This window comes from Typopeltis vanoorti, chromosome 15, assembly GCF_054136105.1.
Source record: "Typopeltis vanoorti isolate ZY-2024b chromosome 15, IOZ_Tvanoo_1.0, whole genome shotgun sequence".
NCBI lineage: Eukaryota > Metazoa > Arthropoda > Arachnida > Uropygi > Thelyphonidae > Typopeltis > Typopeltis vanoorti.
In genome coordinates, this window is record NC_143563.1 from 98,983,408 (window position 1) to 99,007,221 (window position 23,814).

General features: G+C 34.8%; 1 protein-coding gene across 15 annotated transcripts in view; it reads left to right on the forward strand.

The window, feature by feature from the left end:
* The window catches only part of LOC150099022 (uncharacterized), a 589,139-nt gene that overhangs the window by 465,344 nt on the left and 99,981 nt on the right, over positions 1-23,814 (forward strand). For 14 of the 15 annotated variants that reach the window (XM_090405631.1, XM_090405632.1, XM_090405630.1 and 11 more), the window contains 3 exons: positions 1,593-1,639; positions 5,650-5,712; positions 22,689-22,879. In XM_090405631.1, the coding sequence (XP_090261757.1) occupies positions 1,593-1,639; positions 5,650-5,712; positions 22,689-22,879 (301 nt within the window). The remainder of the gene's footprint in view (positions 1-1,592; positions 1,640-5,649; positions 5,713-22,688; positions 22,880-23,814) is intronic. The other variant, XM_090405641.1, reaches the window with a different exon arrangement.

The following is a 23,814-nucleotide window of genomic DNA, read 5'->3' on the forward strand; positions in this document are numbered from 1 at the left end:
GGTGTTTGGAATTTCAAAACATTTGCACAGTTTATATTATTAAAATTAAACATCGAGTGATTCATTATAATTTTATGAATTGGTGAAATGATGCATCACAGAAATGGAAAATTGATCCTAGTAAATTTCAAACAAAAGCAAAATTAATGTATTTAAAAATATGTGCATTTGGATGCAAAGCTTCATATCATTGGAAAGGGTGAACTTGTAGCTGTTTTGTGCACTGAATATTTTTTTTTAGTAGGTTTCAAAAAAAAATCATTTTTTAAATTTTTTCATGTTTTTTGTTTTCAGTTAAAGTGCAATTTACAGTTGCATTTATTTTAAGATAGATACATATTTCTTGAAAAAGAAAACGTGAGCATGTTTTTTAAATATTCGTTATTAACGCACTGCTGTACAGTTTCGACCTTTATTGAGGTCTCTTCAGTGGGAGCCAGGCCCAAATGGAGATACCAGGCAGAAGCATTCCACTACCCAGACTAGTTTCGAACTTTATTGAGGTCTCTTCAGTGGGAGCCAGGCCCAAGTGGAGATACCAGGCAGAAGCATTCCACTACCCAGACTAGTTTCGACCTTTATTGAGGTCTCTTCAGTAGGAGCCAGGCCCAAGTGGAGATACCAGGCAGAAACATTCCACTACCCAGACTAGTTTTGACCTTTATTGAGGTCTCTTCAGTAGGAGCCAGGCCCAAGTGGAGATACCAGGCAGAAGCATTCCACTACCCAGACTAGTTTCGACCTTTATTGAGGTCTCTTCAGTGGGAGCCAGGCCCAAGTGGAGATACCAGGCAGAAGCATTCCACTACCCAGACTAGTTTCGACCTTTATTGAGGTCTCTTCAGTGGGAACCAGGCCCAAGTGGAGATACCAGGCAGAAGCATTCCACTACCCAGACTAGTTTCGACCTTTATTGAGGTCTCTTCAGTGGGAGCCAGGCCCAAGTGGAGATACCAGGCAGAAGCATTCCACTACCCAGACTAGTTTCGACCTTTATTGAGGTCTCTTCAGTGGGAGCCAGGCCCAAGTGGAGATACCAGGCAGAAGCATTCCGCTACCCAGACTAGTTTCGACCTTTATTGAGGTCTCTTCAATGGGAGCATTATAAAGCAACATCATCTTTAACAGCTTAGTGGACCATTCAGGTCTATTGCTGTCACCTAAGTTGTCTTTAATTAACACATTCCTCTATGTTGCTCAAGGTCTTCCTGTAGGTCTTGTTAATTTTATTTGTAAGTACTTGTTTGATCATTGTTCATCTGTCCTCCAGACATGGCCAAACCATTCAGTTCTCTCATTTCTTAAAATAATGGTTGTGAACCATTAATTCATATATCTTGAATGTCTTTGTGTGTGCAACAGTATTTTGACCGTAAAATAGTCTAAAAATGTGTATTGGTATTATCTAAGTAGGTGGACACCCACTGTATTGTGATATTTTGAAAGTATATTCTTTTATTCTTTGATAATCATTGTTCTCCCCCCCCTCCCTTCTGTGTGTGTGCACGTGCACGTATATATACGCGCGCGCACACACACACACATATATATATATATACACACACATATATAGTTATATCCTATATTTCTAGAGCATCTTTTAAAGAGCAGAAGATTCATTATTTGGAGGATAGTTCAGGTAAATTAAATTCAGAACAGTGTCTTAGCATGCATGTATATAAGAAATGAAAGTCAATTTAATTATATGTTTTCTTATATTTTATTTTTTTCACACTATTAGGTAGCTTACTTTGTTATGTATATAGTTGATAAGATAACAGTATACATTGGCAGTGACCATTTCGTATTTCTCAGTACATTCATTAGCAAATGCCATGTCTTAACCAATAGCAACCTGGAATGAAGAATTATATTATACGTGTAAAAGTACAAGATCATATTACAAATGATTGTGATACTTTGCAACATTTGTTTTAAAAAAAAAGTGAAGGTTTCCAAAAAAAACTTGCACAAATTGCGCAGAGGTTAGTCGATTGGTAGAGCCTCTGCTACTAATGGCTCAGTTAAGTAAGTTTGAGCGCAGTTAGTAGTTGGAAGGGGACCAATCATTCAATGCTGTTGGCACACTCTCCCTCGATGAGTCTTTGGACTCTCTGGAGGTGTCAAATAATAATAATAATAATAATAATAATAATAATTTAGTAGAACAAGTCTGAATATTTACTGTAGCCACATGAGTTGATGTAATTTTGATGTTGGCCCCCAGCTATAAAAAATAATGCTGCTGTAATTTGTGTTCCATGAATTCAGATCTGTGGGTGGGGAATTGAGAGAGAAAGAGAGAAGAAATTTCCTGTGATATATATATATATATATATATATATATAAATAATAAGAATAAAAAAATATATACATATATACTTAATAGCTAGTGGTTGAAATACTGGGTGATTATAAAATAACGTTGTGAGCCCTCTAGCGAGTAATGTATTGGACGAAACACACCAATATTTGGTAGACGTACACAGTGGAACATGGGGATTCAATTTAACGGGGAAAAAAAATAGTACCAAAAGTTGCCAACAGGGGAAATTTTGGCACTGCCAAATTAATTTTAGTAGGTGTGACTAATGAATGACTAAATGGCAAATGAGAGACAGCACACATCAATTTCATGACATTTATTGTTAATTACAAATGAGGTTCAATATGACCACCATTCTGATGTTCCAGGAACTGTATACGGTGCCCGACATTTTCCACAGTGGCTCGCAACATATCGGAATTGATTTGTCTCACGTGTAACGTTATTCGATCTTTCAAAGTGGGGATATCAGGTACATGTCCTTGTTACACAATGCTTTTAAGAAATCCCCACAGCCAAAAGTCACAAGGATTGAGATCAGGCGATCTCGGTGGCCATGGCGTGGGAAATGCATGACTAATGATTCTTCTGTCAGAGAAATGTTGTTGCAAAACACACTGTTGAAGTCCGATGTGGGGTAGTGCACCATCCTGCATGAAGATGGTCGAATCGAGACATCCTGTTTGCTGCAGTTGTGGAACCACAAAGTTTTGTAGTATATTGGCATACCTCTTAGCATTGACGGAACAGGTCACTGGTCCATTTTGGCGATTTTCCTCGTAAAAGTATGGACCGATGATAAAAGATGCCGTAAATCCACACCACACTGTGACTTTGGGCGAGTGGATAGGCATCTGCAGACACACGTGCAGATTAGTTGCAGCCCAAATGCGACAGTTGTGTGTGTTAATATCACCGTACAAATAAAAGTGCGCTTCGTCACTCCATAAAATCTGCCACAGCCATGCATCATCCACTTCCATGCACGCTAAGAATCTCAAAGATAAGTCGATTCGTGTGGTTGCATCACCAGGGTGCAATTCTTGAACATGGCTGATTTTATATGGGTAAAACTTCAACATCTGATCTAGGATTTTCCACACCGTTGTGTATGCGATATCCATTTGCTGGGATATTGCTCGTGCACTGCTGGTACCCTGCACATTCGTCATCTCCTTCACAATAGCAGTTGCAACTTGTTCAACTTGTTGGTGATTGATTGGTTTGCATTCCCTGCCTACCTGCACTGCTAGAGTTCCCATAGTTTCAAATCACTGAATTAGTTTTCGTAAGTTTGTTACACTAATCAGTCCTTTTCGTAAATTTTTCATACGCTGAAAATCATGAAGACAAGCACTGGCATTATTGTTCCACTGATAATAGAGTTTGACTAACAAAGCACGCTCACGTAAGATAAGAGGCATCGAAAAGAGTTCATCTACAAATGATAAGAAATCTCACAGGCTTTCCTTTTATTGCATGATTGCTCACAAGAAACACAATAATGCAAATTAATGCATTTTACTCGCTAAACAGCGCCAAAATTTCCCCATGTTCCACTGTGTATGTCTACCGAATATTGGTGTGTTTCGTCCAATACATTACTTGCTAGAGGGCTCTGAACACTTGACATTATTTTATAATCACCCAGTATATTGGAAAATACTTGGTGAGGACTGTCTAGAGCAGCGGTTGCCAAAGTGATTGATATTGACCCCCAGGGGTTGATTTGGGCTCAGGGGTCGATTGGTGGTCGATAGAAAAATATAAGACATCATTGTACGGGTAATATTTAATTCGGTTAACTTGGATTACCTCCATCCTGAATGACAACGCAATTAAGAGCGAATCGTGGGAACAGTGACATGAATAGGACCTGTAAGATGGAGCAAGGTCATGAAAATAGTTACGGAGGCCAATCAAGTAGGCCAAAATGATGTATTTGCCAATAAACGAATGTCAGTGGTTCCCACCTGGCAATGAAGCACACCCTTCACATTGACGTTAGTAAATTGTATACTAAGTTAATAAAAGTCTTATTTTCATATATATAAGGAAGATTGTATTATTGTTACTTTGTTATCTAAATTAAATTTTATATTTTATATATTATTTATCCCTCCTATCAAATATGTAATGTTAAGAAGGAAGTCAAAAACATATCCCTTTGACGTTAAGCCAATATATTAATATATACTATATTATACATACAATAAACACTGTAACTATAAAATAAACAATCTAAAAACTCACATAAGCGTCTTTTTTGCTTGTCCTATTATAATTACGTAATAGTAAAATGGTGGGGGTCGATAAAAAGTCAAGAAACTCTTGAAGGGGGCGACGGTCAAAGAAGTTTGGTGACCCTTGGTCTGGAGTATTAATAGAGATAGGTGGAAGGGAAGAGAATAAGCTCATCAGATTTGCAGTTGGACTGTGAATGGGTATTGAGAAGCTGTGGAACATGGAAGAAATAATGGTTGCCAGTTCAGTGGAACAGATCCCACGGGAAGGTATTAGTGGAAAAAGATATACTTGAAATAGTATGAGATAGCTGTTGGAATATGTGTACACGTGTGTGAAAGAGAGTGAGAGAGAGAGAATATCACCATCTGAATTGCTTTCTTTTGGAGATATATGAACAGTATTCCCAAGCATAAAAACAGTAGCCTGTGGTTAGTTAGGTGAAGTTGAGATTTGTGTGGACTTAGTATCTGAAATAGGTAAAATAATCTTGTGTGGAAAAGAAGACCATATTTTTTGAGCTGAGGAAGTTGTTGATATATGTTGTGTTGAGAAAGGCAAGTGCTAAAAATTTCATTTGAAGAAAAATGATTTGATCTGTCTTGTATCATGAAAGGTAAAAGAGTTGAATTGATTTGTGGATTGTAGTTCAGCTTGCTTTTTATCTAGCTATTAGCCCTCCCATGTTGCTAATGTGTTAAAGATTTCTGATCTTTCATGAATAGCATTAAAAATATATACCATTTGGATTTAAAACTAAAGAAAGCAAAATAACAGAAAATGACTTATTTAATAAATTGCGTATAGGATGGACTTCATACTATTTAAGGGTTCAGCAGGGTTGATGTTAATTCACTGTTTGTAAAATTTTCAAATTTTACTTTGAAATAAAGACAAAAGTTTGTTTGAGATATATTTTTGTTAATTTATACATTAGAATAAAATATTTCATTTATCCTTGCATTCAAAGTATTGATTCCTTACTTTCAACCAGTTTCTTAATGTGATGTTTACATTCTGAAATGCGAAAACTTTAAAGAACATTGGTAAGTAGCTGCTACTGTTTCTTTTCAATATAGTCAAGGAGTGTGCTCAATGTTTTGGTTTCTCTTGTGATCTACAAAAAGGACAAAAACTGACAAGTAAGTAGCTGCTACTGTTTCTTTTCAATATAGTCAAGGAGTGTGCTCAGTGTTTTGGTTTCTCTTGTGATCTACAAAAAGGACAAAAACTGACAACCTGTTCTAGACTCAATTTCATTTTGTGTGATGTGTATCATCTGACTTATGCATTGATTTAACCCAAAAGCAAATGTGAAAACTTGTAATGACTGTAGGATAATCAGTCTAATGAGTCATGTTCTCAAAATGTTTCTGAAAATAATTCAAAAAAAGAATATACAGAAAATGTGAAGACACCATCAGTGATACACAATTTGGCTTTAGAAATGGTTTGAGAATGAGAGGCTCTTTTCTATTCTCAAATCTTATTCCAAAAATGTAGTGACCAAAACTAGTAAGTATTAATTTGCTTCATCGACTTCAAGAAAGCATTTGACAAAGGCCAACATACTAAAATTATTGAATTATTAAAAAAATTGGATTAGATGGTAAAGACATCAGGATCATTGAAAACTTATATTGGAACCAAAAGGTTAAAGTTGATTATATTATTACAGACTCCATTAACATCAAATGAGGAGTAAGGCAAGGATGTGTGCTGTCACTTCTCCTTTTTAACATATACTCAGAAGCCATATTTCCCAAAATTTTAAAAGGAAGAGAGGAAGGGATTAATGTAAATGGTGAAATCATCAATAACATCCCGTATGCTGATGATACAGCTTTCCTGGCTAACAATATTCAGGATCTTCAGAATCTTCTGGAACTAGGGAACGAAGAGAGTGAAAAAATGGTATTAAGAATAAATATCACCAAAACTAAGTTCATGGTCATAAGTAAGAAGCCAATTCTTAATTCAGCACTTTCTTTAAATGGGAAACAAATAGAAAGAGTGACAGAATTTAAATATCTCGGATGCTGATTAAATGAAGAATGCAATCCAGAATGGAATGGACATAAAAGTAAGAATTGAATAAAAGTAAAGGAAAAGAAATGGAAATAAAAGTTAGAATTGAAATTGCAAGAAAACTTTTCTTGCAATTTTTCCAAAAACTTTTCCACATTTCGTATTATTCAGTTATACAACATACTGAAATAATAGTTCCCGACAAGTTTTGTAAATCGTAGGATTTACATCTTCAGGGGTAAATAGTATAACTTAAAGTTTAAACAAGAGAAATTAATAAATACAAATCATAACCGTCTGGCTATTCATAAACTCAAATAACAGAATGCAGATATAAAACGTTATCTGGAAGGAAGGAAGGGAGGCTACTTTTACGCTGTGTTTGTTCAATAATTTGGCTAGCTTATCTGTAACATTTTTGATATAAGGAAGCGAGATTGCGTTTTTGTAATCTTGTTTTAATGTGTTGTTAGTTGGAGGCATTTTAAGGATTCTCTTGACGGTTTTTGTTTCATACCCATTCTGTTGGAGGATTTCTGTTAAGTATTTTAGTTCTTTATTACATCTTTCTTGTGTGCTAGAGATATTGTATGCTCTGTCTCGAAGAGTTTTAATTAAGTTTATTTTTTGTGAAGGATGGTGGTGTGAGGCTGCATTTAGAAATCTTCCTGTGTTGGTCGGCTTCCTATATACTGAGAAGGAGAGTTTATTTTCTTCATTAACTTCTAATAGAATATCTAGAAAAAGAAGTTTTCTATTTTCTTCTTGTTCTAAAGTGAATTTTATGGTGTTGTGCAAATTGTTGAGATAATCTTTAAAATTGATAAGTTCATCTGATATTCCATTCCATAAGATGAAAATATTGTCTACATAGCATAGCCATGTAGACGATATTTTATGGTAATTCTTTAAGCATTGTTTTCAAATTTATCCATAAATAGGTTTGCTAATAGCTCTGAAAATGATGAACCCATGGCCAGTCCTTTTTGTTCCCAGATTCTGTCTCGGTAAGTGAAAAAAGTATTATTTATACAATGTTTAAAAAGATCTAAGATGTCTGGAGGGAAGAGGTCTTCTAGGAGATTCAAAATTTCTTGTCTCGGGGCATTTGTAAACAAGCTGATAATGTCTAGACTTGCTAAGGTGTCTGATGGACCAATATGTATATCTTTCACTTTTTCTATGAAATGTGTACAATTTTTATGAAGCAAGATGTTTTTCCTATATGATGTGAGATCATGTTGGCGAGGTATTTCGCCAAGTTGGAAGTCGGTGAATCTCTTCCATCTACTATTGGTTTTAAAGGTATATCTGTCTTGTGGATCTTTGGAACACCATAGATTCTTGGTATCAAAGGATGTTTTGATTGTAATTATTTTTTAAGTTCTTCCGTCCAGAGAGGCACTTTTTTTTATGAGATCATTTGTTTTTTGTGTGTATGCCAAGTCATGTCTCTGTCTAAGGGTTTGTAGGTGTTTGTATCCTACAGGAGACTTTTCATTTTATTATCATGTTCTATAGCATTTAAAACGACAGTTGCGTTGCTTTATCCGCTTTGATTATGACAATATTTTTGTCATCCTTTAATTTTTTAAGGCAAGTGTAGTCATTGTAAGGTAGATTCCTATGAGGTAATCTGCTTTTTAATAGTAAAGCTGTACTCTCTATACGGATAAGATCTGCCGTGTTGTCCGGTAGATTTCTAATTCCTTTTTCTATTTGTGCTATGATATCAATTTTTGGTAGGGGACGTGGGGTTAAGGCAAAGTTAAAACCCTTAAGTAAAAGGTTGTTCTCTTCTTAGGACTCTCGAAGAAAGGTTAATAACAACTTTTGAATAATCTAGTTGTTTTTTATGTATTTCTTTCTTCTGAAGGAGTAAGTTGAACTTATGAATTAATGTATGTTTCTTCTGTTCTGAGATCGCTATTGCTTTGTTGAATGTAACACTATCGATGTTGTTTCATAGGTAGGATGGAAGAGATGTGGCCAGTTCATTATGAAGAGAAAAAGTTTTATTACTAATTAATGCTAATTCAGCTCTAGTGTCTGTAATTCTTTCTCTTAAAAGAGCTAGTTCCATTTTATGATAAATTCTGGAGGGCTTGTTTGTATGGAATACACGTTTGATTCAGATGAATTTCGGGATGACTTCGTTATCTCTGCATCGGATGAGTAAAATTAGACGGTTAATGAAGTTGAGATGTTTAATGCATAGTTTCTCTAATTGTATAACTGTATGCCAAAAGCACTTACCGTAAGTTTGTAATTGCAGGCGTAGACTTCTGTGGCTAATTGGTTCAAAAGACATATTTCGGTGATTACACCATATTTTTTATTATTCAGTTATACAACATACTGAAATAATAGTTCCCGACAAGTTTCGTAAAGCGTAGGATTTACATCTTCAGGGGTAAATAGTATAACTTAAAGTTTAAATAAAATAAATTAATAAATACAAATCAAAACCGTCTGGCTATTCATAAACTCAAATAACAAAATGCAGATATAAAAAGTTATTGATGTTGAACAATACTGGACGATGTCATGTGTTCTTGTTCTCGTTCATACAGTCCGAGCGCAGATTGAGGTAGATTTTTTATTAGAGCTGACTACACTTGATGGAGAATTAAACCTTGATTTTTATTGCATTGGGTTGGATTTTTCAGCATATTAGCAGCTTCTTTAAATTTTCTTATGTAGCAGTTGTTTTCTGTGTATGACATCATCGTTTTTGTGCCAGAGTACACTGTGTCCAGTGGAAGTGGTGTGGTAAGCAAGACCCATTTTTTTGTTCTCTTTTGTATTGTACTTCTTTCTGGTGTGTTCAGCCATGTGTATTTCTCCAGATCTTCCTGTCTGTCCTACCTAGCAAATCCTGTAAGAGCAATGGATTTTGTAGACTCCTGGTTTTTTAAGAGGATGATGAGGTGTTTTTGATGGATGTAGGAATCTTGAGATTTTTTCCATAGGCAGGAAGGCTACTTTTACATTGTGTTTGTTCAATAATTTGGCCAGATTATCTGTAACATTTTTGATATAAGGAAGCGAGATTGCGTTTTTGTAATCCTGTTTTATTGACTTGGCATACACACAAAAAAAACAAATGATCTCATAAAAAAAGTGCCTCTCTGGACAGAAGAACTTAAAAAAATACTTACAATCAAAACATCCTTTGATACCAAGAATCTATGGTGTTCCAAAGATCCACAAGACAGATATACCTTTAAAACCAATAGTAGATGGAACAGATTCACCAACTTCCAACTTGGCGAAATACCTCACCAACATGATCTCACATCATATAGGAAAAACATCTTGCTTCATAAAAAATAGTACACATTTCATAGAAAAAGTGAAAGATATACATATTTGTCCATCAGACACCTTAGCAAGTCTAGACATTATCAGCTTGTTTACAAACGTCCCGAGACAAGAAATTTTGAATCTCCTAGAAGACCTCTTTCCTCTGGACATCTTAGATCTTTTTAAACATTGTATAAATAATACTTTTTTCACTTACCAAGACAGAATCTGGGAACAAAAAGAAGGACTGGCCATGGGTTCATCATTATGACCGGTATTAGCAAACCTATTTATAGAAAAATTTGAAAATATTGCTCTAAAGAATTACTATAAAAAACCAAAAATATGACTACGCTATGTAGACTATATTTTCATCTTATGGAATGGAACATCAGATGAACTTATCAGTTTTAAAGATTATCTCAACAATTTGCACAACACCATAAAATTCACTTTAGAACAAGAAGAAAATAGAAAACATCTTTTTCTAGATATTCTATTAGAAGTTAATGAAGAAAATAAACTCTCCTTCTCAGTATATAGGAAGCCAACCAACACAGGAAGATTTCTAAATGCAGCCTCCCACCACCATCCTTCACAAAAAATAAACTTAATTAAAACTCTTCAAGACAGAGCATACAATATCTCTAGCACACAAGAAAGATGTAATAAAGAACTAAAATACTTAACAGAAATCCTCCAACAGAATGGGTATGAAACAAAAACCGTCAAGAGAATCCTTAAAATGCTTCCAACTAACAACACATTAAAATAAGATTACAAAAACGCAATCTCGCTTCCTTATATCAAAAATGTTACAGATAAGCTAGCCAAATTATTGAACAAACACAGCGTAAAAGTAGCCTTCCTTCGTATGGAAAAAATCTCAAGATTCCTACATCCACCGAAACCACCTCATCATCCTCTTAAAAAACCAGGAGTCTACAAAATCCATTGCTCTTGCGGGATTTGCTACGTAGGACAAACAGAATGATCTGGAGAAATATGCATGGCTGAACACCAAAAAGACGTACAATACAAAAGAGAACAAAAAACGGGTCTTGCTTACCATACCACTTCCACTGGACACAGTGTACTCTGGCAAAAAAAACGACGATGTCATACACAGAAAACAACTGCTACATAAGAAAATTTAAAGAAGCTGCTAATATGCTGAAAAATCCAACCCAATGCAATAAAAATCAAGGTTTAATTTTCCATCAAGTGTAGTCAGCTCTAATAAAAAATCTACCTCAATCTGTGCTTGGACTGTATGAATGAGAACAAGAACACGTGACATCGTCCAGTATTGTTCAACATCAATAACGTTTTATATCTGCATTCTGTTATTTGAGTTTATGAATAGCCAGACGGTTATGATTTGTATTTATTAATTTATCTTATTTAAACTTTAAGTTATACTATTTATCCCTGAAGATGTAAATCCTATGCTTTACGAAACTTGTCTGGAACTATTATTTCAGCATGTTGTATAACTGAATAATAAGAAATGTGGTGTAATCACCTAAATATGTCTTTTGAAGCAATTAGCCACAGAAGTCTACCTGTAAGAAATCAACACTGTAACTGCAATTTAAATTTAAAGCTTAGAGTATACATTCTTAAATGCTATGTAATGTCTGTACTGCTGTACAGTGCAGAAACTTGAACCCTTTGAGATGTGGTTAGACAGACGAATGTTAACCATCCCATCGACCACAAAAATGTCCTAGAAGTACTGGAACAAATAGGGAAATCATGTGAACTTTTAGATACCATAAAAAGAAAAAAAACTATATCTTTATTACATACCTCAAAAAAAGGGAAGATTAATGGAAGAAAAGGAAGATGAAAAAAATCTTGGCTGGCAGACATCAGACAGTGGACTGGTATGCGCTCTGAGGGACTGTTCAGAGTAGCTGAGGATTACTCAAAATTTGCCAAATTGGTAGCCGGCCTTTGATAGGAGATGTCACTCAAAGAAGAAGATATTGTTTTTGTTTTATGGGATACTGAGACAACTGATGTGAAGTCAAGCAGACTAGAACATTTTCCAAGAAAACTGTGTAAGGTTATTATCTACATTGAATGGGAAATACCATTTTTTTCACATCTTTTGACTGTTTTTATTGATCGATTGATTTTTTCTTTTCTCATATTAATGTAGTGCACAAAAGCATATTATGCTTGTTGACAGGTATCAATTTTTTTTATTTAAATCAGTGATCCATGTAAGCATTCTAGTCTGCTTGACTTCACTGTTATTAATCGTCTATATGGATTGCATTATAAAAATGACATTAAACCTGACATTAGAATTGGTGAAATCAAACTAAGCTCTTTGCTTTATGCAGATAATGATGTACTTTTCAACACATCTATTAGAAGTCTTCAGGATTCTCTAACTAAATTGCATAACAGATGTAACAAATTTGGCATGAAAATCAGCAATAAACAGACCAAAACAATGAAGATAGGCAGAAACATTCAATGGCATTCTCAATGGATAACCTATAAAACAAGTAAAATCAGCTAGTTAGGCACAATTTTTAGTGAAGATGGCAAATTAAATTTTGAAATAGACAAAAGAATAAGCAAAGCTGGTATGGTGGGGAGCCAGCTGAATAAATTTGTTTGGAGTAAAAGAGAAATTAGCCAAACCACCAAATTAGCAGTATACAAGACAGTGTTGAAACCAATTTTAAGTAATTATGGATAGAAATAAAACACTTGATCAAAGATTAGTGACCACAAATATGAGAATTCTGAGAAAAATTAGAGGCCTGAACGGGTAGCATCAGTGACAAAATCATATTAAAAATGAAGACATTAGGAAGGAACTTGACATTGTTTGCATCATGAATGTGTAAGTAAAACTTTTGGGGGGGGGGGGGGGGGCAGGATGGTCACTTAAACAGAATGGAAGAAGAAACATTAGCAAAACAGGTGCATGATGCCAAGATGTCAGAAAAAAGAGGAAGAGACCAAGGTCTGGGTGAGTTGATTCAGTCAGAAGTGCCTTAGTAGAATGAAATGTTAGATACAACAGTATTGGAGTACTGACAAGTAAAAGACTAATTTGAAGGAAAGCTGTTGATAGGATAATAATAATAATAATGTAAACTTAATCACGAGTGCTATCGTAATAGCCTTGAACATCCCTTGAGAATACATGTCAGGAAATTTATGATGTAGGTACTGTTAATGTATTGTATATTTTTAATCATGCTTCTTTTTGCACAAGATTAGGATTAAGAGTTTTATTTATCAGGCCTGTAACCTGTAAAAATTTTTAAGTTTTTAATTTGTCTTTTTCTTCTTCATATGTTTCATATCCAAGATAATTAAAAGTACAGGGTGATATCAAAATTAAAGTATCCTTGTTTAAAGCTTGTGGAGCACCACCCAGTTTATCCAAATGCTGTGAAACTTTGCAGAAATACACTGTGCATCATGCAAAAGTGATATTTGATAGAAAAAAAAGGTAAAAGTGATAAAAAGAAAAGTGATAGAAAAAAAAGGTAGTTCCAAAATTCACCACCAATGATGGTGGTGAATGAAAATTCACCACCAATATACTGTCTTTCAGTGCAGGCAGGTTATCAGGATGATCCTGATGAACCCTATCATTTGAGAAATTCCCAGAGTTAGAAGTCACATTGGATCAGATCAAGTGAATGAGGCAGCCATGCAGGGAAACACACATCTGATCACTCTGGCTTCCGTGAAATGTTCTCAAAGGACCTCCTGTATGGATTGACCAATGTGTGTAGAAAAATGACTGAATCCATGCACAGTATTATGGTTCTGTATTTTGGTTTCCTTATTAGAGTACGTATTTAAGTATGATCCAAATTGATCCAGTCTTCTCTATATCCTTCTACCCAAATTTTATATCTTTCTCTTTAATATATAACCCGGGTTGACCCCTAGGGATATTTCCTCTTTAGAAACTGGCAAATTTATATTTTTACTGCGCCAGCCAGCGTCTTATAACAAGAATATAATTCAGGCTGAGGGAAATATTCCTAGGTTTTAGGCATATACATTAATCTAAATTCACACGCGAGTATATAGATCTTGGTTCCTTGCAGTCGTGACCTAAGTTCTAATCTCTATTATATAATTTTCTAAACTCTTTCCCACTATTTGGTTCGAATTTTATAAGTGGTAGGTTGATCCCTCGAATTCAGACAAGACTCAGATTCAAATAACAAAACATGTTTATTAATACTAAAAGACAAGTACATTAAATCTTGTATCAAGTTATCAAAACTTCTGAATTTCTAGCTAAGTTAATGTCTTATGCTTATCTATGCAAACTGTTCAACACTAATCTGATTTTCTCACATAAACTGACATGCAAAATCATGTAATACAATGGATAATTTAAACAATGTTACACTCAAGTCAAGTTCCTTCATTCACATTTACCTTAAATAGATATTTCTCAAATAATTTCTCTCTTAGTTAAGTTTACTCAATTAACAAAGGGTTTTCACTATTTCAATCATATACACATTAGAGATTTATGATATACAATTCTTTGTCTAATAGAATTGGCTGTATTAATTACTCTATCCTATCAAAGTTCTCTAAATTGTCCTCAGTCTTGCTTTATCAAGACACAAATTCTACCTTCAAACAATCTCAAGATATAAAACAAAAGAATCTTTACTTTACCAAGTCCCTCCAGAGGTCTATTAGCTGCCACGTGTTGCTCGGGTCATCCTTCGTCTTGTGACTCAGTTGTTCCGTTCTCTGCAACTGGACACAAATCAAGAAATAGCTGTTGTCAGCATTTGGCACCGTTCTGCATGAGCTGTTGATTCTTGTACGGATCTCTGCAGAATACCTCTCAGCGCAGGTCATGAATACGGCCGGCTGTCGTCGACATAGCACCCTCGGCTTGTCCTATCTGAAATCACTCATCGAGAGTCCTCGATCTCCAAAATCTCCGAAGAAAACAGGAAAATAGCCTTGAGCTTGGCGCGTATTACCTTAAATACTTTTTCTCAGCGCTCTCTTTTCTGTATTGTGTTTTGCACGATCGATAGCTTACATCACCCTTAGTTGATCCCCTTGCTTTCCCTCCTTGCTATTAGGTGTTGTTTTTGAGGAAGCGCTTACGTCAGCCTTTGGTGTTACGACAGGTATTTGCGACTTAGACGTGACTGTTGATCCTATTAGTCATTTCTTACCTAGCAACTTACGATTTTATGATAGTTTGATAATACATAAATTAAGCCATTATTCCTTTACATGAAATGCTAATCTGACATTATTCTTGATTTTTTAGCTTTCTGTTTTACAATAAATAAATTCCAATATATTACTCATACTTTCATATACAACAACTTAGGTATTTCTCACCTTCCGCTGGTAAGCAGGTATTATGCAAATTTCTTTGTAATTTTATAAAGCTTACATGTTAGATCTTGAATGAATAATTTGTCAATAAGATCTCCATTCAATATCTAACAACAGGCACTACAGAGCTAGCTAGTGCCGTGGCACAACAAAATTGTTTATTATCATGTTACCTCTCAATATCTGAGCATTGTGTATGGCATTAACTAGCAGGTCACAGGAGGTCTGTTGTAAACCCGCAACAGACAGTAACTTCTTTGGGTGAATGGAAAGGAATTTATTGGATTGCATGCAGTTTGGTGTAGTTCATACTAAGCAATTGTGGGTATTCACAGCTCTGTTCGGGTGAAAGTGAGCATTATTTCCCCCAGAATCATCCATGGCCACACAGCAATTCCACTCGAGCAAGGAATGTTAAAGCTAATGTCAGTCGACTTTCAGAGTTCTGCAGGTGCAACTCGTGTGTCAGGGTTATCTTGAATGGGTAGGAAGGCAGTATCTTCCATAGAATTTTCCAGACAGTTGTGTAAGGCACATTCATGTGTCTTGATACAGCATGTGCACTGCAGGAACCAAAGCTATTATTCATGGTCCTCTCCACAACGGCAGTAACAGCTTCATTCACTTGTTAACTGACTGGTTTGTGATCTCTGCCAGATCGAACCCACAATCCCATTTCTTCAAAACATCTAATCATTCATCACAGAGCACATGAAAATAGTTAACCTCATTGACATTTGTTCAGGCAATGAAATTCACTGATTGCAGCAACAGCATTGCAATTGCTTAGGTACAGTTTCATAAGCAAAGCACTTTGGGGCAAGTTTAGTGCCATCACTGTGGATGGTATTAACAACAAGAATGAAGAGAAAAATCTTTCTCCATTTTTAAATCCTCCTGGCACCTGCTGAGTTGTGTGATATGCAGATTCCATGCGTTTGGTCTTTACAATGCTCCTGGTGGTTAGTTTTTGAACTTTTTTCCCCCCTCAAATATTGCTTCATCATGATGCACAGTATATTCCTTTAAAGTTTTACAGCATTTGGATCACTGGATGTTGCTCCAAAAGGCCTTAAACAGGGATACTTGAATGAAATGCCGAACGGCTATTTTCCCTGCGAGGTTGATAAGTTAAGGGGATAAAAATCCCTTATTGTTTTTCAGCCAGTAAGCGAAACTAAGATCGAAAACTACGATCTGAACATATCGTTCAGATCGTAGTTTTCGATCTTAGTTTCGCTTACTGGCTGAAAAACAATAAGGGATTTTTATCCCCTTAACTTAGGGATACTTGAATTTTGATCACCCTGTATTTATCTGTTCTATTATTTTATTATAAATAACTATTTTTCTTTTGACTGGAGTTTGTCAACAAAATGTGATTATTTTAGTTTTATTATAGATATGTTCATTCCGAACTGTTCTACTATAAGGTTTAATTTATGAATTGCTTTTTGTAAATTGTCATGATTATATGATATTATTCCATGAAATTTCTGTACTTGGGTTATTTAAAGTGTTCTTCTGTATTAGTGTTTCATTAATATAAATATTAAAAAGTCTTGGAGACAGAGGACATCTATGTTTTACAACTTGGTTTATAGTTATCTGCAATAAAATGTTTTGCAGACTTTTTTTTTCATTTATTTTTATTTTAATTTCATTATCTTTGTATACATTCAGTATTGCCTATAATAAAATACAAATTATATTTATTATTTGTAATGTATCAAACCATATTTGTTTTTATTTTATCAAATGCTTTTCATAATCTACGTGGGTGGTCGAAAAGTTGTTGGCCAACAAGGAAAAAACGCATTTATAATTTCAAATTTTTTTTTTTTTAGATAATCTCTCTTGAGACTAATACATTTATGCCAGCGATGCTCCAGTGCCATTATCCCGTCCATGTAGTGATTCTCAGTAAGATCTGCAAAATACCCCCTTTAGAGCTGCAATCACCTCTTGATTTGAAGAAAAATGCTGACCAACGAGGAAGATTTTTAGTTTTGGGAAGAGATAGAAGTCAGAGGGAGCCAAATCTGGGGAATAGAGTGGATGTTCCAACAATTCATATTGCAGAACCCTTAATTTTCCCATTGCCAAAACACCTTTGTGGGTAGGTGCATTGTCCTGATGAAAGATGATTTTTTCCTTCTGCAAAACTGGATCTTTTCTCACAAATTTTTTCGTCTAGTCTGGATAAAAGATCAGAATAATACTTCCCGGTTATTGTTTTACCCTTTTCAAGATAATTAATAAACAAAATGCCTTTAGCATCCCAAAACACCGATGCCATGACTTTGTCTTCTTTGGTGCTGAACAACCGGCTTCTGTCCACCGTTTTGAGTGCTATTGGGATTCTAGTGTGTACCGGTGAATCCAAGTCTCATCAGTAGTAATAAATATACACAAAATCAGTTTTATTCTTGTTAAAATGCTCCAAGCAGTGTTCAGAGATTTTCATGCGAGTGCATTTTTGATCTGTGCAAAGTACCCATCTTGCGCAAAGCTCTTTCATTTGCAGTTCTTCACGCAAAATGCACCCTGCACATTCTTTTGACATGCCTATAGTCTCAGCAATTTCATGCACTTTGACTCACCGGTCATCCAATATCATGTCGTTCTCTGATCAATGGTTTCTGGTGGTGTTACACTTTTTGGAGTCCTTCACCTGGATCATCTTCAAGGCTGGTATGGCTGTATTTAAACTTGGCAGCCCATTCTTAATTATTGAAAATGAAGGATGCCCGTATACTTTTATGAACTTCGAATGAATTTCTTTTGGTATTAAACCTTCTTTTACAAAGAATTTTATAACCGCATGATACTCAATTTTATCCATTTCAAGGGATACAGGCAACACCTTTGCTTCAGACAGCTGTATAAAACAAACTACTTGATAGTGACTTGCAATTTCACATGGATGCTTATGACAGATGTACCAACTTAGGAAAAAAAATCATGCTAATAGTGTTGCCATCTATAGTCGAGGCCAAGAACTTTTCAGACCACTCTCGTATTTATCGATAATGTAAGTTTATGTCATCTGTTTACAAGACGAATCGTATTTATGTCAGTACCTACATCAATATTGTCTGACATAATAAAAAAAAACAGTTTTTTTATTATGTAAGACAATTCTAAGAATGACTTGGAATTTCAGATCGATGCTTATGACAGATGTACGAACTTAGAAAAAAAAATCTTGCTGATAGTATTGCCATTTATGGTTGAGGCTGAGAACTTTTCAGACCTGTCCATGTAAAATGGCATTATCTGGAATTGAACAGTCTGGAAATTACTATGATCAATTTTAAAATCCTCCAAAATTATGAAAATACTGTGTATCTGTTGAATAATAACATCCACGATAATTAATAATATGCGGAAAAGTCTAAAAATATTTCCTTGCTTGCAGTGGGTAGGGCAAGAGCTTACTTTCACCAGTATTCTCCATCTGTTCAAGAAACCATCCACAGGCTCAATCTTCCTCCATAACCACTTGCTTACATGCAACACTCTACTGCCTTAGGATTTTTGGTCATGATTGATTTTTGATCAATAAAATGAGCCCTTCCTCATGGACTCACTAAAGTCTTGAGTACAGGAGTGGCAAACCCAAGGTACCTGATGCTGGACGATGCCTTACTTCATGTAATATACATCTGTTATGTTATTTGTCAATTTTGTTCTTCTAGCTCCTTTTACCCCAATCCTATTAGAGTATTCAAGGGGGGGGGGGGAATCTTTTCCATTTTATCTTTTTTGTCTTATGCAGTGGGAGTGTTCCTTTTCTCCCAGTATTTACCTTACCTAGAAGCTAAAAACAGGAGAGGAGATAGGTGCCACCTGTCTATATCTACTCATATCACACTATGGAGACAGTCTTACGGCATTCTATACTGGTTCACTTGTTGCCCAGACAAACAAAGACCATGCCACCTTCTTGGACTTCCAGGTATAGTGGTAGAAAGCATGCTACTGGTAGGATACGAACCAATAAAGAGAACTCTACAGCTCAGGAGAAGTTTTATGGTTGATACCTGAAATGTCATAGAAGCTACTATAATATGAACTTTCAGGCCTGTCATGATATTTTTTTAAGATCAGATGGCCACAAGCAGGAGAATTGGTTACAGGTGAGAGCAACCTTTTGCTTTATTTTAGGAACACGAGGAGGAGAGGGGAAGAGGGAGTTAATTGTTTTTTTTATTCATGAAACTCTAAAGATATGTGATGGATTTTAAACCTGTAAATAGCAGAATTGCTCTTGTCAGACTTAAAGGAAAAAAAACAAGAAATGTAACAATAATACAAGTCCATGCGTCTACATTACAATAAACTCTTTATATGATAAAGAGTTTATTGTAATGACTTCTGTGGACAAATTAACTCAGTGATAAAATAAATCCCAATTAAAGACTATCTCATTGTCCAAGGATACTGGAATGCAAAAATTGGTATGGATACTGGAAGAAATTTTCTCCCTCATTGTGGTGCATTTGGTTTTGGTGAGACTAGTGATAGAGCTTACAAATTTATTGATTTTTTTCCACTCAGAATAATTTAACAATTACTACTTCTTTATGTCCTCATAAGCTATCAAGAAAGTGGACATGGACTTCACCAAATGGATTTGGCTACAATTTAATTGATTATATACTTGTTCAGACAACACATAAAACATCAGTTAACATTCTTAAGACTACGTATTTCTCAGGAGGCAATATTGGCTGTGATTACATCATGGTTATTGCTATCTTGAATCTAAAAACAAATAAAAGGTAACCAAAAATAAAGAAAAAGATAGCATTGAGAAATTGGAATGACCTCATATCAGAGGATAATATAAATTCCATTACTAATTCCCTGAATACAAACTATTTTCCAAAGCTATTTTAGAAGCATCTGACACCATGATAGGAATCTTGCAGGATAATCAAACCCTGCAAGATTTTTTACAACTCTGTGATCAAAGGAATACCTTAAAATCCAGTATATAAACGAGGATAATGATAGCAGGGAAAAATATAAAGAACGAAACAAAATGATAAGAAATAATATTTTAAATTAAGGGGATATAAAATTCACATTGTTTTAAAACCGAATAAGAAACTCAAAGATTGGAATCAGAGAGTTTCATGCCGAATATAGTAAATAGTAAACTATAAAGTATCATGAGCTAAACTAGCGTGAGCTAATGCAAGTGACCCTAGTACGTAGTACAATATCGGACAACTTGTTGCAAAGGTGGGGAAAGTTCAGATCGCTATTCTTAGGTATTTTCTATAATGTAAAAACACATTTCCTAGGAAATGTATGCTGTTATTACATTATGGGGGGAGGTCACTACCCAGACCTGTTTCAGCCTTTTTTGAGGCCTCATCAGTGAGTAGCTATACCATAATACCAAAGTGTATAGCGAAAAGAACTTATATACTCTGCTATACAAGTTTCCAAAGAGGTGCAACCATTAAGTTACTTAAATATAAAGAGCTAATAAGCTTCATTTCGGCAATAAGAAATAAAATTAAAACAACTAAAACCAACTGGATTCTGAATGAATGTGAAAAGATTGAAGAGGAACTAAAAGAAACGACCCTAGAAGAGTTTTCCAAATGATAAGAAGATTAACAAACCTTTCACTAACACTCACTGGTCAATTGAGGATGAAAAATGGCAAGTTTTTGATTGGAAAGGATGAAATCTTGCAGCATTGCATGATTACTTAGCTAATCTTTTCTCAGAAGATAATATTCTTGATAATCAAAACCTTGAAGACATAATACAAATAACATTGGATGAAGGAGACCCCTATTTTAAGAGAAGAAGTAGAAGTAGCAAATTAATTCTTTGAAGATGGGAAAGGAGAGATCGCAGGCATAGATGGAATGACTTCAAAACTAATGAAAGCAAGGGGACGAATCTGCCATGAATACCCTATTCAAAATTTGTCAAGATGTGTGGAACAATGAATCATGACCTAAAGATTGGTGCACCTCTGCTCTTATTCCTGTTCCTAAAAAAAAGGAATAGTACAAAATGCAACAATTATAGAACTATCAGTCATCCAAACAAAATTGTCCTAAAAATCTTACTCTCCAGGATAGTGAGGAAGATATAAAAAGTATACTTTCAGAGAACCAAGCAGGATTCTGTGAAAACAAGAGTACAATAGATCATTTATTTACAATACATATCACTGGAGAAAAATATATTGAGCATAATAAAATACAGAAAGCCTTTGATTCAGTATGGCATGAGGCATTGTGGAGAATACTGAAGTGATATAGAATAAATAATAAAATAGTATGCCTACTTAAAACTCTTTACCATTCCTCAAAAATATTAATAGAAATTAGTGACAACTATAGCAAGCCTTTCAAAATGGAAAGAGATGTGCATGAATGCTGCATACCTTTGCCGATGCTTTTTAACCTATATTTGGAATATGTAATAAACGTAGCATTGGAAAACAGTGGTATCAGATGGTGGCAAAAAAATTGATAATCTCAGATTCGTTGATGACATTGACCTACTAGCAGAGAATGTTTGTGTAAGGGAAAAAGCTCGGGGCAGACCGCTTGTATCAGAGGAGAACGTGAGACGAATTCAACAGACTTTTGAGTGTAGCCCAAGCAAGTCAACCTGTTTGCTCAAATTGATAATTCCAACGACAAATGCTCTTCCTCATTGGAGGTTTAATGTTGAAACGAACGATGAAACGCATGCTGCACCGCAGTCTGCAACTTGGTTTTAATGAGCTCACAAATGCAAAAAATTTTGTGCTGCATAGTAGCCATTTTGCCCACAACTGACGTTGCTGCATGGCTGTGCCCTAGGCAAGTGCTCTAGTGGTAGTATTTCATACTTTAGGACCTCCTCTTTCCATACGAAATTGAGTCCATTTTTTTGAATCACCCTGTATATACCAAACTCTCTGAAAAATCTAAAGAAGTAGTTTTTTAGAAAAATCTAGATCTCTCAAATCATTTGTGTGGTTTTGCAGATAAATAACTAATTTTATACTATTTTTTTTTTTTACATGGTATTTATTTTCAGTATGGGAAATTATCATTTTAAGCACTGGAAGGGACACATTTCTATCCTATTTTAGTTTGTCCTTGTTTAGGTGTAATGGTCCCAATTTCCTCGATAATGGACTCTGCCCTTTCACAGATTATAATGATAATTTTCTATAATGCTTCTCTTTTCAGACATTCTTTTGTGCATGTCATGCAGTCATAATTATTTGGGTAATTTTTTCCCCTAATTAGTTATGAATTTTCATACTAATAAAGTCAGTATGAAACCAGTTATGAAGAGTTCAAATATTACATTGATTTTTTTAATTATTTATAAACAGGATTTCAGAATTATGTTGAAAAGCTTTTGAAAATTTATTTAAAAGGTAAAAGTAATCAAGAAGTAAGAAGTTTGTTCACTAAAGATGATGTTGATGAAAATTCACCTTTTTTGAATTTGCTACATTCAAGAGAGCTAGTAAATTATGATACTTTTCATAAAATGAACCACAAATTAAAGCTTTATTTGGACCTCAAAATCCTTGGTAATGATGAACAGTTGGATGCACTTATAGAGGTTAGTAAATTTTCCTTGATCTGCAATTTAAAAAAAAAAAAAAAAGAACGTGTGCATGCATTCATGCACATCGTAGATTAATAAAACAGTTATGTTTCACTATGGACACAGAGACTTATGTTTCACTGGAGAAGTCTATGGAAATATATTTAAACCAGGAATTATCTCAACAAAAATATATACAGGAAAACCTCGCTTAACACAAATTCAATATGCATGATAATCAGTAAGTGCAATTGAGTGAAATGCTACTATTTCATCACAAGCACACATGCAAACACTCTGTTCTCTTGCTCAGTCACTTTTCCTTCATTTTGCCTTTAATTTAGATAACCATAAGGCTTTATTATATTCAACCCCTGATGGAAAAGAGAAAGACTGATAAAGAAAGCTGCAGTAATAAAAAGTGAAGAAAAGTAATTACGTTAGAGGAAAAGCTGGAAATCATTAAGAGACATGAAAATGGCAGTAGTAAGACGATGATTGTACAAGACCTGGGATACAGCAAGTTTACAGCTCATACTATATTAAATGAGAACAAAGAATACAAGGAAAAGTTGCTACTGTTTCTTTAGTCATGCTGATCACCCGAAATAGAAGCCATTTAATGATTGTGATGGAACATCTTCTGTCACTCTGGATTGAGGATTGTAATCAAAAAGAATACCTCATAGTACAAGCAATATTCAGGCAAAAGCTATCAATATTTTTACATCATTGAAAGAGACCAAATTTCAAGAGGAATGTGAAAGTTTTACTGCGAGTTTAGGATGGTTTGACCATTTTAAAAATCGAGCTGGACTGCATAGCATAAGAATAATGGGAATCTGCCAGTGGTGATAAAGATTCTGCAGCCAAGTTTCCTGAAGAATTGCAAAGAATAATTCAGGTGAGTGATATGATGATTGTCAAATATTCAACGTTGATGAAGCTGG